The sequence below is a fragment of the Zea mays genome, chromosome 10, assembly GCF_902167145.1.
Source record: "Zea mays cultivar B73 chromosome 10, Zm-B73-REFERENCE-NAM-5.0, whole genome shotgun sequence".
Lineage (NCBI taxonomy): Eukaryota > Viridiplantae > Streptophyta > Magnoliopsida > Poales > Poaceae > Zea > Zea mays.
Window position 1 is genome coordinate 109,192,479 of NC_050105.1, and position 15,951 is coordinate 109,208,429.

Below are 15,951 nucleotides of genomic sequence, written 5' to 3' on the forward strand. Positions count from 1 at the left end.
TAGCCTCCGTCCTCGCTTCCACGCGTTACTTGTTACGATCGGTGAAAAGGTTCAACGGGCAGCGGTGCACAGAGTGGAGGTAGAACTTCGTGTGCACTGCAAGTTAGGACCTAATGGTACGGGTATTTTTCCGTCCGTATTCACATTGGATCTATATAAGAGGGCTAAAATCCAATCTGTACTTAAGTCTGGATACTCATTATCCAATATTTATCCGTATTCATATTCTTAAAGTTGAGTATTTAAGATGTCATATTCATACAAATCTTATCATTCGTATCCGAGTACACCCATAGTCATAGTACATGAAGCTGCTACTCTGCTAGGACGGGAGGTGTGAATGCTTACGAGGGTCCCGAGAGCCTACCCGACACTCACATTGCCAAACACGCTACAGCTATCATAACACAGCCTGAATTCTGATCAATATATTCGCTGAAATTTGTAAACCATCAGAGACCAAGCATGATGCACATTCTGTTTCCTCCACACATCCTCTAAATCTGTACAGCTGCACTGTTTTACCCATGCAGAGTTGGCGAGGCAAACATATGGGAAAACACGGCCAATTTGTGGACGTTTAAAAGTTTGAAATGCGCTCTAGCCTGTTCTAGGCCCAATCAGGTCAAGCCAGATTTTTCACCTCTTTGGTTGTAAAAGACATTCTGGCAGGCCAAAATTTTTCTATAGCGCAGTTAGACAAAATTCTGGTGTACAAAACAGCTGGTCCTAATTTGGCTTCCACGAGCAAAACAAAGGACATTTTGGTGTGCCCTGCTGGGGTGAGAACTGAACAGCACCTAAATCAAGTGGATGCAAATGGATGGTGCTCCGCGTCAGGTGAGATTGTTACTGGAGTTTCTGCAACTTCTGTATATCTGATTCTACATCCACCGGAATTTTGAGCAAGTCCTGCAGTTTGGAGGCTCCTGCACTAATGTCATTGATTTCTAGGTATCTTCCGCTCGGTGATGCAAACAGAACCTCATTTATGTCTTCTTCAAGTTGCAGTGAGTACAGGTGTTCGAAGACCTACAGAAGAAAGTCGCAGTAAATGGGAGTGAGTACAGTATGAGGTGTCCTATGCAGTGAAAAACCTAGGCGCATCACACAACTCACCGCTTTCAGTCTTGAAACAACCGTTTCCCTCACTGAGGTTGACCGCGAGACTAAATTGATGACAAAAAGGCCGCCCTCCAAAAGGAACTCCTTTGCTATTAGAAGGAAAGGATCTTCGACAAAGTTTTCTGGTGGGCAAGACAGCCCAGAGCTTTGAGAAGAACCATCAGCTTCACGTCAGTCCATTTAGAATAAACTGTTTGGTAAAAAAAAACAGGAACCCAAATGATAGAGGGAGATATGGAAAAGAAATACCTTAGATCAGATGAATCAACATCGAGGATAAGTATTTTGAATGCATTTCTGGTACTGCCATTTACTGACTGATTTGCAGCAACACTGTCTTCAATGAACTTGATGCCATCTCCCAAATGGACCTAACATGGGAGAAATGGTAAGATGCAATGAAACTTTTTTTAGAACATCGCAGAAGATCTGTGAGTCAATTCATTAAGAAATGAGACAAAACAGAAACGGAGCGACCGAAGAGTCAGCACCAGGTACAAAGAAGGCAAGAAATGCGCAGGCCCATCATCAGCCACCCAAACAGCCACTTTACAGAAACACACACCTACACAGGCCACACAGCTACGAGCGACTCAAATTAAACCCTAAGAGTGGGTTGGCGAGTGAGGAGCTCCTGAAGAGCAGAGGCACCCGCAGCACACCAAAGGGTACATTCATTGGCCACAACCTGCAAAACAGTATGAACACAAGGCCATTGCCCTTCGAATACACAATCATTCCGATGCTTCCAGATTTCCAAGGCAGCCAACATGATGAGTGTGTTAAGGCCTTTTCTCAACTTCTTTGGAACTGTTTTAACAGCTCTACTCCACCAGTTTAGGAACTTGTCACTAGACTGAGGGAGTGTTTGGTTAGAGGGACTAAAGATTAGTCTCTAGTTTTTAGTCCCATTTAGTCCTTTTTTTGCCAAACACTAGGACTAAAATATGGACTAAAATAATTTAGTCTTTAGTCCTTCACATATGTGCTAAAATGGACTAAACCATATTAATTTCACATTTACCCCTCATTTAGTTCATTGTACTAATAGCAGAATGCCATTTTAGTCTTCTTATGAGTCATTTAGTATATTCTTACTATTTTTAGCCCCTAAAACCAAACATGTTAGGGACTAAACTTTAGTCCCCTAACTAAACTTTAGTCCCTGGACTAAAGAAACCAAACATGGCCTGAGGCGACAGAGTAGACAACCTCAATTTGGCAAATAACAGAAACCACACTTCTCTAGAAAAGACACAGGAGACTAAACAGTGTTGGATAGTCTCCTCAGCTGATCACACAAAGGACAAGCAGCAGGGTGAGCCAGCCCACGTTTAGCGAGCTTGTCCGCTGTCCAACATCGATTCTTGACAGCCAACCAAATGAAGAATTTGCATTTTAATGGCGCCCAGGTCTTCCAGATGTGTTTCCAGGGGGCAAATTTAACTGTCCCAATGAAGAAGGCATCATATGCTGATTTACTAGAGTAAACCCCGTGCTTGGAGAGGCGCCAGGTATGCTGATCTGGGGTGTCTTGGTGGAGCACTAAGTTGTCAACAAGGTTCCAGAGCTGCAGGTATTCTACAATTACTTGAACAGTCAATGCTCCCCTGATGTCGGAGACCCATCTAGGATTTTGCAAACCTTGGGCCACTGTCCTTTGTCTTCTAACCCTTTTGGGGATCAAAAGGAATAAGTTAGGAGTGCATTCAGCAACCGTTTTACCTTGTAGCCAACGGTCTGTCCAGAATTTGGTTGATTCCCCGTTCCCAACTGTAGTAACAACAGCAACCTTGCACAGCGCTAGCGCGTTAGGGGGAACGCGGATGGGGAGACCAGCCCAAGGACGGGAAGCATCAGTATTTTACAGCCACAACCAGCGACTACGCAGGGCCCACCCAAACCGTTCCAGATTAAGAATTCCTAGGCCACCAAACTGCAGGGGTCGCTGGGTGCATTCCCATGAGAACACAGTTACCTCCGTTGGCTTTCTCTTGTCCTTTCCATAAGAAATCCCTTCGTCGTTTATCAATAGCTTTGAACACCAATTTAGGGAGGTCCAAAGCGAGCATGGAGTAGATGGGGATTGATGATAAGACCACCTTGACCATCACAAGCCGGCCTGCTCGACTCATGAGAGAGGCTTTCCAACCTGGTAACTTGTTTGATACCTTGTCAATGAGGGGCTGCAACTCGGCTTTTGATGGTTTTCTGATTGTCAGGGGCAGCCCCAAATAATTGCACGCGAATTCCTTTAATTCACTAGGCAGGAGCTCCAGGATAGTAGCCAATTCTTCCTCCCCACACTGAATCGGAGTGACTCAACTCTTAGCGATGTTTGTCCTGAGACCAGTAGATTGCCCGAAGATATCAAGGAGACATGTGAGACCAAAGAGGTCTGATCTAAGGGGCCGGAGGAACAACACAACATCATCAGCATATACGGAAATGCGATGTTTGGCCTGTGGATATGCAATTAGTTGTAAGAGATGCTCCTGAGTTGCAAAAATTATCATAGAGTTCAAAACTTCCATAACTAGGATGAAAACATAGGTGAAAAGGGATCCCCTTGGCAAAGGCCTCGATGATGAAGTATACAACTGCCTGGTTCACCATTGACCAGAATTCTAGTAGAGGATGTGGACAACAGCAGACTGACCATATTACACCACTTGCGGCCAAAACCAAGATGTTACAGCAACTCTAACAGAAATTGTTAGACTGTGTGTGTGAGTGTGTGTATATATTGTACCCGTTCTCTATGCAATACATCAAACAGTTCACTCTTCTACATGGTATCAGAGGACTAGGTTAGGGTTAGGGTTTCTCCCTCTCCACCCACAGCCGTCACCCACCCCACAGCCGCCGCCAGCCCTAGGACCAGCCGCCGCCCCCCGGGAGGCTCATCCTTCCCTCCCGGGGGCGGCCTTCTTCCTCCCAGCCGAGCTCTCCTCCAGCAACACCCCCATGGCGCCAGTTCGCAGACCGACGCTCCCTGCCCTGACGCGGGCTCGCGGCCTCCGGCCAGGCGCGGTCCAGCGCGGGCGCGTCCAGGTGCGGCGGCCCCGGTGCTAGATCCGGCGTCGTGCAGCTCCCCTTCACCTCTACGACCTCCATGGTGCTCGGCGCCCATGCTCCCCAAGGCCGACGTCCCTGCTTCCACTCTCCCCCCGATGTGGTCGTGCCGCCCCCAGCCGCGCTGCCCCAGACCCCACCCGCGCCAGCCCTGGCCGCGCGCGGACCCTCTCCCTCGCGCAGCCGTCGGCCAGGCTCGTCGTCGCCGCGCGAGCAGGCGCGTGGCTGCGAGGTGGCTCGGGCGTGGGCCCCCTGCAGCAGGCGCAGCGGCCCCCGACGACGTGGGCGCGTCCCCACAGCGCGGGCGCAGACGTGGGCATGGCAGCCCGGGTGCAGCGCGGGCGCAGCCCCTCGCCCTCCCTCCCCACCTCCGGCGCGAGCTCAGCCAGCCAAGCGCAGCCTGGCGCGGGCTCGCAGCCTCCGTCCCTTCGTCGCCAGTCGACCTCGCGCACAGCAGCAGTAAGCCCAGGGCTGCGCATCCGCTGCTCACTCCCACCCCGGCTTCCGCGCTGCGCTGCCATCCCGCACCAGCCGGCCGCGTCGGACTGCAACGGCCCCAGGGATCCGTGCCGCGTGCTCCTCCCAGTCGCGCTCGCGTCGCCTCGACTCTACTACTGCTCCCCGCCGCCGGTCACAGACGCCCAGGACCGGCTCACCTTCCCCTCTCCCTGCTTCAACCTCCAGCCGGCCTTCCCATCCATGGTTGTCGGCCTCCCTAGACTGGTGGGCGTGCCCAGCGCCTCCCCAGTCCACCAGCCCTGCCCCTGCTTTCTTTTCTCCCCTGCACGAGCCTTGCTCGGTGCCCTCGCTCCCTCAAGCAGTAGGACGGATGGAGCTCTCTGCCCCATGGTCGTCGGCCACCCTGGCCCATAGCGCCCGTCTCTCATGGCGCTCAGCGCTGCAGCGTCTCACCCTTCGACCTTCTCCCGTCGCCGGTGCCGTTCACACCCCTTGCTAAGTCCGGCGCAGGCCCCTGCCTGGCTGGACCTGCCCCGCCGCCCACCCCCTTCTTCGCCTTCGCTGGATCCGTCGCTGTTGCGGCCTTCCCGGCCGGATCCACGTTGTTGCGACCTTTCCGGCTCGATCCGCCGTCCCTTTGGCTGGATCGTGTCTTCCCGGCTGGATCCGTCGCTGTCGTGGCCTTCCCGGCTGGATCTGTCGTTTCCCCTTCTATTCTGCTGCGGGCGCGGACACCATGACCGGCGCAGACGCGTGCGCTGCTGTCGGCCTCCCTGGCGGGGCTCCTTGACGCCCGAACGATCGAAGAAGAAGGAAGGTCGGCCTGCCGGTGCCCTTTTGTTGTGTCGCCCTGTCGATCGTTGACGCTCGAACGTCGACCCCTCCCGAAGATCAGGCTTCTGCTGCGTTCCTACAGGTCCTCACGCGCCACGCACAACCATGTTCGATCCTGCCGGAACGCCTAATCCGGCGACGGGCGCCCTTGCACCTCCAGCGGACACGCCTAGCACTTCCTAGGTCTGACACCCTCCTAGTGGCACCACCTGCCTCCCCAGCAGGTTCGTTGGCCCCCCTGTTGTGACTGTCGTTCGCGCCAGGCCTCGGTGCTGGCCTGCCAGCCTGCTCTTTGTTATCCTAGTCAGCCCTAGCCTGCACCGGCTCCGTCACACTGATGTATGCGCCTCGGCCGGCTCCAGCCACCTCTATCACCTTGGCACCCGCCCCTCAACCACTACTGGCCTACAACCGGTGTCTGGGGGCCTCAGTCGAAGTCTGTCACTTTGTCACCACAGGGCACCTCATCTCTACCACGTGCGCTACCACAGGGGCCCGTTCCTATTCCTCCAGTGGTGAATCATCACCGCACGACCACACTTGCGAAGTTTTGTTGACCAGCTTAGTTCATGGTCGCTTCATCAACAGTCGTCTCTCACGTTTCGTCCTCTTGTCGTGCTGCCCTTGTCGACCCCAATTGACGGCATGCGACGGAGTACAAGGCACTGATGTCCAATCACCTTGGGACCTCGTGCCCCATCCTCATGGCTCCAACGTTGTCACCGGCAAGTGGATCTTTAAGCATCGTGGCTCAGCAGCCTAGTGTCGGCAACAACGAGACCTTCAGTCCGGTTGTGAAGCCGACGGGTTGTCCATACTGTTCTCACACTAGCCCTCTGGTGTGATTGGCCAATTCATTAGCTCGACGTCACGAACGCCTTCATGGCATTGTGTCTGAGAGGGTCTATTGTAGCCAGCCTACATGGTTTATTGATCCCGCTCCGCCTCACCTGGTTTGTCGTCTCAACAAATCCCTCAATAGGCTCAAGCAGGCTCCTCGCTAGAGATGGCCCAGTAAAAGTTTAAATTAACAAGTAGTATGGAAGAAATTTTTCAAACAGCAATAGAAAATAGTTGAACTCCAAGATCTCTGGGCTTTCTCTTATTACAGGAGAGTATGAGAACCGACCTTCAATTGCTCATCCATTGAAAAGCCAAAATATTTCTTTGCTAGCTCAGCCACCAAGGGGTCCAACTCAACGACCTGCAAATTTTGAGAAGTGTGAGCACCTCATTCAATCAATAGTCGAAGATAAAAGCCTACCCCCCCCCCCCCCTTACCTCAATATCTACGAAAGGCAGACATCCACGGAGAAACATTGGGAAACAACCAGCACCAAGGCCTACAACGGTGATGCTGACCTACAAAATGCAAATTGAATTAACATACAGAATTGTTTCGCACGCCATAATACCAAAAAATTACGAACAACCTGTACCACAACAAAGCTGGCATTCAACTTCAACTACTTTAAGGGGCCAACTCCAATAATCTGGATTCATGGTTTCATGCACTTAAAAGTTGAATCGTTCACATAGAACAATAGCACAATACTTACTTTTTCTCCAGATGAAGCAGCAGCACTCAGAGAAGATGCAACTAAAGAAAGCCCAGATATGATACTGCTGTGATATGAGCTACCAAGAAATTTATGGTCAATTCTCAGACTGTTCTTGGATCCTGCATATCAGTGACCAACAATTGGATTTTAAAACCATGAGAGAAAAACAAATGTAATTTAGTGCCTAATCTTGAATAGCTTATTGAATGGGTGAATATAAGATATCAACAGGTACTGAAACAATAAGAATCATGTACCTGTAGCAGTTCCAACATTCAACAGATCACTAGGGGATTTATATTCCAGATATTTATTATTATTATTCTTTCTATTATCCGAGTAAATCAGATGATGTTTACAATTCTGGCTAGAACCCATATAGATTCTGCAGAAATTGTAGATTATGGGCAAGCATTGCAATTACTAGATAAAAATTCCTGAACATCCTAGGGAGCAATAGATTATGAAAGACTAACGCACATCACACATCTATCGTGTCCCAACAAATAGACGAATTGCCTTTGAAACAACTGTGGTTGCATCTAGAACAGCCCAGTGAGCAGTTAAACTGAACAAATATTCACAAAGTAACTACATAGACAGAAATTTAGCTACAACCTATAGAAATGAATAAGAACTAGAAGTGACACATCTGATCTGCCACATAGAAATATGTGATATACAGCATGCTCTCTCCACAAAATCTAAGAAAATGAGCAACATTTGGAATGTAAGATTATCAGCTAAACAGGAACACTTTGATTTTGAATCTATGATTTTAAAAAGAACCAAACTTCCAACACAAGTATTAGATTGTGCACACACATGATAGCAACAAAAGGTACTAAGAGCAAGGATATCAACTAGTGCCAATTAAACCAATGAGTATGGCAAGCAAGCACCGCAAAGCACCTTGCACATTAAAATTACAGAAACAAGAAGAAACAGAGCAGACCCCTTTTATGGTTCCTTCTTTTTTTAGATGTTGCAGCTGCACTTTTGTTCTTTTTGTCTACCTCATCACTGGGAGGATCTCTGATTAACAACGCTTCAGATTGCACTAAACCAGAACTTCTTCCAAAAATAAGACGACGGAACATTTTCTCAGACATGGAACCTTGATCTCCATCAGCATTTTCATAGACAACATCTTCCACAACCATTGGACCAGTTATTTCTGAAGTTACCTTCCAAATGCAACATAAAAGATCAGCTGAGAAGGTTATGCAGGTATGCGATTTAACTATAGTTACACATTACAACTAAAAAGTTAACCGTGATGGTATGGACTTGGGACTGTGAGTGTTAGTAATAAGAATGGACATGGTTGTTCAGGCCTCAGGGTTCTGGGCCCCGCAAGCAGCCAGGAAAGAAGCACCCAGGCCACAGGGAAAAAGAAAGAGAGGGAAGGGGGAGGGGGAGCAAAAGGTTCCACGCAATCTCTTAGTGACCTTTACTCATTGACTCCTTATATAAAGCATCCTAACAATAAGATCTAATAGCAATGACAAATATGGCTCCCTCCGCTCTCTCCTCGCCGGCTGCTCCTCTCCATCACCTCGTCTCCATCTCCGTCGTCCATCTTGCCTCGTCCCCCTGTCCTCCTGCTCTCCCTTGGTCCACGGCCAATGGAGGTCTCTTCTGATCTTCACTTCCTCTTCTTCTCTGCTTCCCTCCCCCCTCCTCTTGGCGATGGGAGTGGATGTTCGCCTGTGTCTTCGTACTCATGACTTGGATCCATCTCCTGGATTGAAATTTCAAAGGGAAATGCTTCACGGATTTGCTTCTTCGGTGCACCATCCCTCAGCCTGTGTTGATGGTTCGTTCCGTTTGATTGCGGTCTTTCGAAGATTTACTTTCAAACTCTCTGAGCATTCGATAGTTTGGCTCTTCAAGCAATTCTTGGAGGTTCCCCTGCTGGGTTTCATGTGTTGGAAGAATCTTACCGCCATTTTCGTTTCTCTGTGGCCTCCAAAAAGTTGGTTTTATGGTCCTTTCGCTTAAAAAAACTCGGCCGGGGAGGGAAAGACTGCCCTCCCGATATTATATTAAGAAGAGACCGAAACATGGTCCAGCGAGAAAATCCAAAAAGGAGGTAGCACCTGGCTGAGGAGCTAAGGAGTGCATACCAAACTTTCTTAGCACTTTATACCAGAAAACTCTGGCAAAAACACATGTGACAAGCAGATGATTAATAGATTCAGCATCCTGATCGCATAAGGGGCATTTGCTTGGGTGATTTAATCCTCTCCTGGCGAGTCTATCTGTTGTCCAGCATCTGTTCTGAGCAACGAGCCAAATGAAAAAACGACATTTTGGTGGCGCCCATGTTTTCCACACTCGCTTATAATGACCGAAATAGCATGATCCCATAAAAAGACCTTTATAGGCAGACCTTGCAGAGTATCTACCATCTGGAGCAATGCTGAAAATGTGTGTATCCTCCCTGTCCGGTTGTATCTCAATGTCAGAAAGCATCTCCCATTGACAAACATAATCTGATATAGCTTCAACCGTGAGTGCCCCCCTAATGTCATCAATCCATCGACCATTGGATAAAGCTTCTTGTACAGTTCGTTTCTGAGCAAATTTCTTAGGAATTATGCCAAAAAGCCTCGGGGCCAGCTCAGAAATTCTTTCCCCATGCAACCACCTATCAGTCCAGAACAAGGTGTTTGCACCGTTCCCCACTTCAGAAATCAGGACCCTGTGTTAGACTACCCGTCTAGGACTCTAGGGTTTGGGGTATTCCCCATGTAATTACCGTCTCACCCCTCACTGTAATGGGCCTGGCCCAGTTACTATGTCTATTAATACTACTCCCCATCCCTGGTTAGGGGTATGGGTTCAGCTTCCTACATGGTATCAGATTAGGTTTAGGTCCTCCCCAGCTACAGCCGCCAGGGGTACTCTTCCCCCTGCAGCCGCCGCCGGCCCCCTGCCGCCGGCCTCCCTCCCGCCGTCGGCCCCCTGCTGGCCGCCTGCCCTGCTCCCTTCCACTCCTCTCTCCTCTCCCCCAAGCCGCGCCGCTGCCTGGCCTTCTCCAGCGCGCCAGCTCGACCGGCGTCTCCACCTCTCCAGCCGCCAGCGGCCGGTTCCTCCTCGTCGCCGGCGCTTGTGCGCCCCCTCCCCTCCTCGCCGCCAGGCTGCCGCTTCCGCGCCCAGGGGCCGCCGCGTCGCGTCAGCTCGCGACCCCGACGGCGCGCCCGTCTGCACCAGGCCGGCCTTGCCAGCGGCCCGCGACCGAGCAGCGGTCCGCACCCAGGCGCGCCACCGCTCCTGCCCAGGCGTCCGCGACCGGCCCAGGCCGCCGCACCGCCTGCCGATCCGGCGCCCCGACGCCGCCCCTCGCCTCACCGGACCTGGACGCCGCCGCCCCTACCCCCGCCGACGGCCGAGGCTCCCTCCACCTGCCGCGCAGAGGCCTGGGCGTCCGACCAGGGGCCAGCAGGGCGAGATCCGGCCAGGGGAGTGGCGTCCCACGCGAGCTCTCCTTCCCCTACCAGCCGCCGGCCACCTCCGGACGCCGGTTCTTCCCCACTGCTCAGCAGCCTTATCCTCCCTGCTTCACCCGACCAGGAGCACCCGCCCGGTGGTCCCGCGCCCCTGCTGTTCCGCGCCACGCAGCGCCCCTGCAGTCCCGTGCCGTGGTCGCCCGACGCCGTGCACTCAGCCCGGCTGTCCTGTCCGCGCCTCCCTGCGCCGGCCTGCACCGGTCGCCATGAGCTTTACCTCGCTCACCGCTCTCGTGACGGTGCGTGTCCTCCTCCACGACGGCCAGCTCATCCGGGGCATGTTCGTGTCCTTCGATCCCGTCTGGAACCCTATTCTTCGGGACTGCGTCGAGGTCCACCCTCAGGCGGGCCGTCACGTGCCTGGACCGCTTGTCTTCCCACGTGCTGCGATCGCCTCCCTAGCGGTTGAGCCCGTGTCATCTCCCTCCCTTCCTAGTGCCTCTGTCGGGGCACCTTCTTTGGCCCTCTCCGCTCACCACGTACCATCGCCACTTCCACCTCCCCGGACCACCACCGATTGGGTGGTTGACTCCGGGGCCTCCTTCCACACTACCCCCACCACTACTTCGTTACTCCACTCCCATCCACCCCACCCCTCACATCCTACCTCCATCGTCGTCGGCAACGGTTCCACCCTCCCGGTCACCTCAGTAGGTACATCGGCTCTTCCAGGACCATTTTGCCTTAACGACGTCCTTGTTGCTCCCGGTCTAACTCATCCCCTCCTCTCGGTTCGTCGCTTCACTAGTGACAACCAGTGCTCTATGGAGTTCGACCCATGGGGCCTCACCATACGCCACCTTCCCACACATGCTGTGCTCGCTCGCTGTGACAGCTCCGGCCCCCTCTATTCTCTTCACTTGCCCTCCACTCCCCACACCAGAGTAGCCTCATCTCCTGTACTTACTACTACCACCACTTCACATGTTCTCGCCACTACCACCACCTCCTCCGCCATTTGGCACCGCCGCCTCGGGCACCCTGGACCTGACGTCATGTCCCAGCTTTCCGGCCACTCCGACATCTCATATACTCGGGGCTCTTCTGAGCGCCTCTGCCATGCTTGTCAGCTCGGCCGTCACTCACGTCTCCCTTTTTCCACTTCCACGTCCAGGGCTGTTCAGGCCTTTGATCTTGTCCACTGTGACCTCTGGACATCTCCTGTCCTTAGCCTCTCCGGCTACAAGTACTACCTAGTCATTCTGGATGACTACTCCCATTTCCTTTGGACTTTCCCCCTTCGGCTGAAGTCCGACACGTTTACCACCCTCACTCACTTCTTCACCTGGGTATCCACCCAGTTCCGGCGCCCGGTCCGTGCCCTGCAGTGCGACAATGGCCGCGAGTTCGACAACAACGCCTCCCGTTCTTTCTTCCTCACTCACGGCATCCAGTTGTGTCTCTCGTGTCCCTACACCTCTGCTCAGAACGGCCGGGCCGAGCGTATGATTCGCACCACCACCAACATGATCCGCTGCCTTCTCTTTCAGGCATCTCTCCCTGCCACCTATTGGGCAGAGGCCCTTCATACTGCCACGCATCTCCTCAACCGTCTTCCCTCGAAGGCGGTGAGCCACCCTACTCCTCACTTTGCCCTGTACGGCACAGCCCCTTCCTACGATCACCTGCGCGTGTTCGGCTGTGCCTGCTACCCTAACACTTCCGCTACCGCCCCTAACAAGCTTTCTCCTCGCTCCACTCGGTGCCTCTTCCTCGGCTACTCCCCTGACCACAAGGGGTATCGGTGCCTAGACCTCACCTCCCACCGCATCATCATCTCTCGTCACGTCGTCTTTGACGAAGATGTGTTTCCCCTTGCTGGCTCCACCCCACCCACCGACCTTGACTCCCTCCTCGAGTCCGATCCGATTCCTCCCCCACCTTCGGCTCCCCGTCTTGCGCCGCTACCTGCTCCTCGTGCGGCTCCCACGACCCTGCCTGCGCCACGCGCGGCCCCGTCGGTCTCCGCGACACGCGCGACCCCGTCGACCCCGCCTGCGCCACGCGCGGCTCCGTCGATCACGCCTGCGCCACGCGCGGCCCCGTCGGTCCTGCCTGCGCCACGCGTGGCCCCGTCGACCCCGCCTGCGCCACGCGCGGCCCCGTCGACCCCGCCTGCACCACGCGCGGCCCCGTCGACCCCGCCTGCGCCACGCGCGGCCCCGTCGACTCCGGCTCGATTCGCCAACCCCGCCCTCATCTACCATCGCCGCGGCCACACCACTACCTCGGCGCCCCCCGACCCGGGTCCGTCGACGAGCGCGGCCCGATTCGCCGACCCCGCCGTCGTCTATCACCGCCGTGAGCCGGCCCCACCAGCCGCTCCCGACGTTCCGGCGGCTCACTCCGAGCCGGCCGTATACCACCCGGTCGCCATCCATCGCGACCCCGGGCACGTCCACCCGATGGTGACTCGGCGCGCTGCTGGCGTTCTCCGACCCGTCGACCGGCTGATCCTGGCCGCTGATACGTCCAGCACTCCACCCGGCGCTTCCCCGGTGCCCTCTTCCGTTCGCACTGCCCTCGCCGACCCACATTGGCGTCGTGCTATGGAGGAGGAGTACGCGGCCCTCTTGGCCAACCACACCTGGGACCTGGTGCCGTGTCCACCAGGCACCAACGTGGTCACCGGCAAGTGGCTATTTCGCCACAAGCTGACCTCGGATGGCTCCCTCGACCGCTACAAGGCCCGTTGGGTCCTTCGGGGTTTCACACAGCGCCCCGGAGTGGACTACGACGAGACCTTCAGCCCCGTCGTCAAGTTCGCCACTGTTCGCGCCGTCCTCTCCCTCGCCCTCTCCCGCGACTGGGCGATCCATCAGCTCGATGTCAAGAATGCCTTCCTGCATGGCACTCTGACGGAGACTGTCTACTGCAGCCAGCCCACCGGCTTCGTCGACGCTGACCGTCCGGATCTGGTCTGCCGGCTGAACCGGTCCCTGTACGGCCTCAAGCAGGCGCCACGGGCATGGTACAGTCGCTTCGCCTCCTACCTGGCCTCCATCGGCTTCGTCGAGGCCAAGTCGGACACGTCCCTGTTCATCTACCGGCGCGGCGACGACACCGTCTACCTCCTGCTCTACGTCGACGACATTGTGCTCACGGCATCGACCGCCGATCTTCTACACCGCACGATCGTCGCCCTTCAGCGGGAGTTCGCGATGAAGGACCTGGGGCCCCTACACCACTTCCTCGGCATCACCGCCGAGCGCCGGTCCCAGGGTCTCTTCCTCCACCAGCGCCAGTACGCCATCGACATCCTGGAGCGGGCTGGCATGTCTGACTGCAAGCCCTGCTCCACGCCTGTCGACACTCAGGCCAAGCTCTCTGAGGACGATGGGCCTCCGGTCGCCGACGCGACGTCCTACCGGAGCCTCACCGGCGCGCTCCAGTACCTCACCTTCTCCAGGCCCGACATCGCATACGCCGTCCAGCAGGTGTGCCTGCATATGCACACTCCGCGGGAGCCCCATCTCACTGCGCTCAAGCGGATTCTGCGCTACCTCCGCGGCTCCCTCGACTATGGCCTCCTTCTCCGACCATCACCAACGTCAGAGCTCGTGGTCTACACCGACGCTGACTGGGCTGGCTGTCCCGACACGCGCCGGTCCACCTCCGGTTACGCCGTGTTCCTGGGCGCCAACCTCGTCTCTTGGGCCGCCAAGCGTCAGCCCGTCGTCTCTCGCTCCAGCGCTGAGGCCGAGTACCGTGCCGTGGCCAACGGCGTGGCAGAGGCCTCCTGGCTGCGCCAGCTCCTCCACGAGCTCCACAGTCCCCTCCAGCGCGCCACCCTCGTCTACTGCGACAACGTCAGCGCAGTCTACCTCTCCACCAACCCCGTGCAGCATCAGCGCACAAAGCATGTGGAGATCGACCTGCACTTCGTCCGCGAACGTGTCGCTGCCGGTGACGTTCGGGTTCTCAGCGTCCCCACCACGCTGCAGTTCGCCGACATCTTCACCAAGGGACTACCGTCGAGTGTATTCTTAGACTTTCGTTCCAGTCTCAACATCTGTACAGGATAGAGTTGTGACTGCGGGGGGGTGTTAGACTACCCGTCTAGGACTCTAGGGTTTGGGGTATTCCCCATGTAATTACCGTCTCACCCCTCACTGTAATGGGCCTGGCCCAGTTACTATGTCTATTAATACTACTCCCCATCCCTGGTTAGGGGTATGGGTTCAGCTTCCTACACCCTGGAAAAGAAAGCCCAGGCCTTGGCTGGAATTTGAATAGAAAGACCAGACCAAGATCGTCCAGGCTCAGTTTTTTGCAGCCACAACCACCTCATACGGAGTGCCCAGCAGAGCTCCCGTAGACTAGAAATCCCCAGGCCTCCCAGATGAAGGGGACTACAAACCTCTTTCCATGCTACCAAACAGTGCCCCCCCCTCTAACTTCCTTTCTACCCTTCCAGAGAAACCCTTTTCTTATTTTATCAATCGCCTCCAAAGCCCAATGGGGGATGTCAACTGCCATTGCCACAGATAGACATGCCAATAAGGACATGTTGAACCAGGATTCTTCTCCCTGATCTGGACATTAAATCCGCCTTCCAATGCGGCAGCCGATCAGCAACCCTTTCAACCAAAGCTTGAAAATGATGTCTGTTTAACTTATGAATGGAAAGAGGGAGACCCAAATACCGGCAAGGGAAGGCTGTCACAACACAGAGCAGCAGGGTCTGGACTTCCAATAAGGTATCCCCAGGGCACCTGATGGGAAGAATGCTGGACTTCTGTGCATTATTGTAGAGGCCAGAAACGTCTCCAAATAACTGGAGAATTTCCAGAGTAACAGAGATATCCAAGGGTGCAGGATGCAGGAATAAAGCCACATCGTCCGCATACATAAAAATTCTGTGCAACCTTTTCCCCCTTGAAAGATGTTGTAGCAGCCCTCCCTCTTCTGCCTTATTGAACAGGAAACCCAAAATATCCATTGTAAGTATGAAAAGCATTGGGGAAAGAGGGTCCCCCTAACGAAGACCTCTTTTATGATGAATATGAGATCCAGGGAACCCATTGAGGAGTACTTGAGTCGAGGAAGAGGCCAACAAACCGCAAATAATATCTCTCCAAATCTGCCCAAAACCCATGTGCACCATGACTTCAATTAGAAAGGACCACGATGCTGAGTCAAAAGCCTTTGTGATGTCCAGTTTGAAAAGCAACCGAGCCATCTTTTGTTGGTGCAAGAGCCTCGATGTTTGTTGGACCAACATAAAATTATCTTGTATGAATCTTCCTTTTATAAAAGCACTCTGATTAGGGGAAACCATCTCATGGAGTTTTTTGGCCAGCCGATTTGCAAAGATTTTCGTGATTATTTTAGCAAAGTTGTGCACAAGACTTATAGACCGAAAATCCTTAACCTGAACA

The 15,951-nt window shown here is 54.1% G+C and overlaps 1 protein-coding gene across 2 annotated transcripts in view; it reads right to left on the reverse strand.

The window, feature by feature from the left end:
- Positions 1–403: 403 nt before the first annotated feature.
- LOC100192930 (uncharacterized) overlaps positions 404–15,951 on the reverse strand; it is a 30,892-nt gene continuing 15,344 nt past the window's right edge. Inside the window, exons 10-16 of one of the 2 annotated variants that reach the window (XR_002265931.3) lie at positions 8,011–8,242; positions 7,053–7,174; positions 6,775–6,855; positions 6,623–6,697; positions 1,375–3,587; positions 1,120–1,270; positions 404–1,032 (exon numbers count right to left, since the gene is read on the reverse strand). Coding sequence is in view for 1 of the 2 variants with exons in the window: in XM_008664907.2 (XP_008663129.1) it covers positions 850–1,032; positions 1,120–1,270; positions 1,375–1,496; positions 6,623–6,697; positions 6,775–6,855; positions 7,053–7,174; positions 8,011–8,242 (966 nt within the window). In the remaining variant the exon portion in view is untranslated. The remainder of the gene's footprint in view (positions 1,033–1,119; positions 1,271–1,374; positions 3,588–6,622; positions 6,698–6,774; positions 6,856–7,052; positions 7,175–8,010; positions 8,243–15,951) is intronic. The other variant, XM_008664907.2, reaches the window with a different exon arrangement.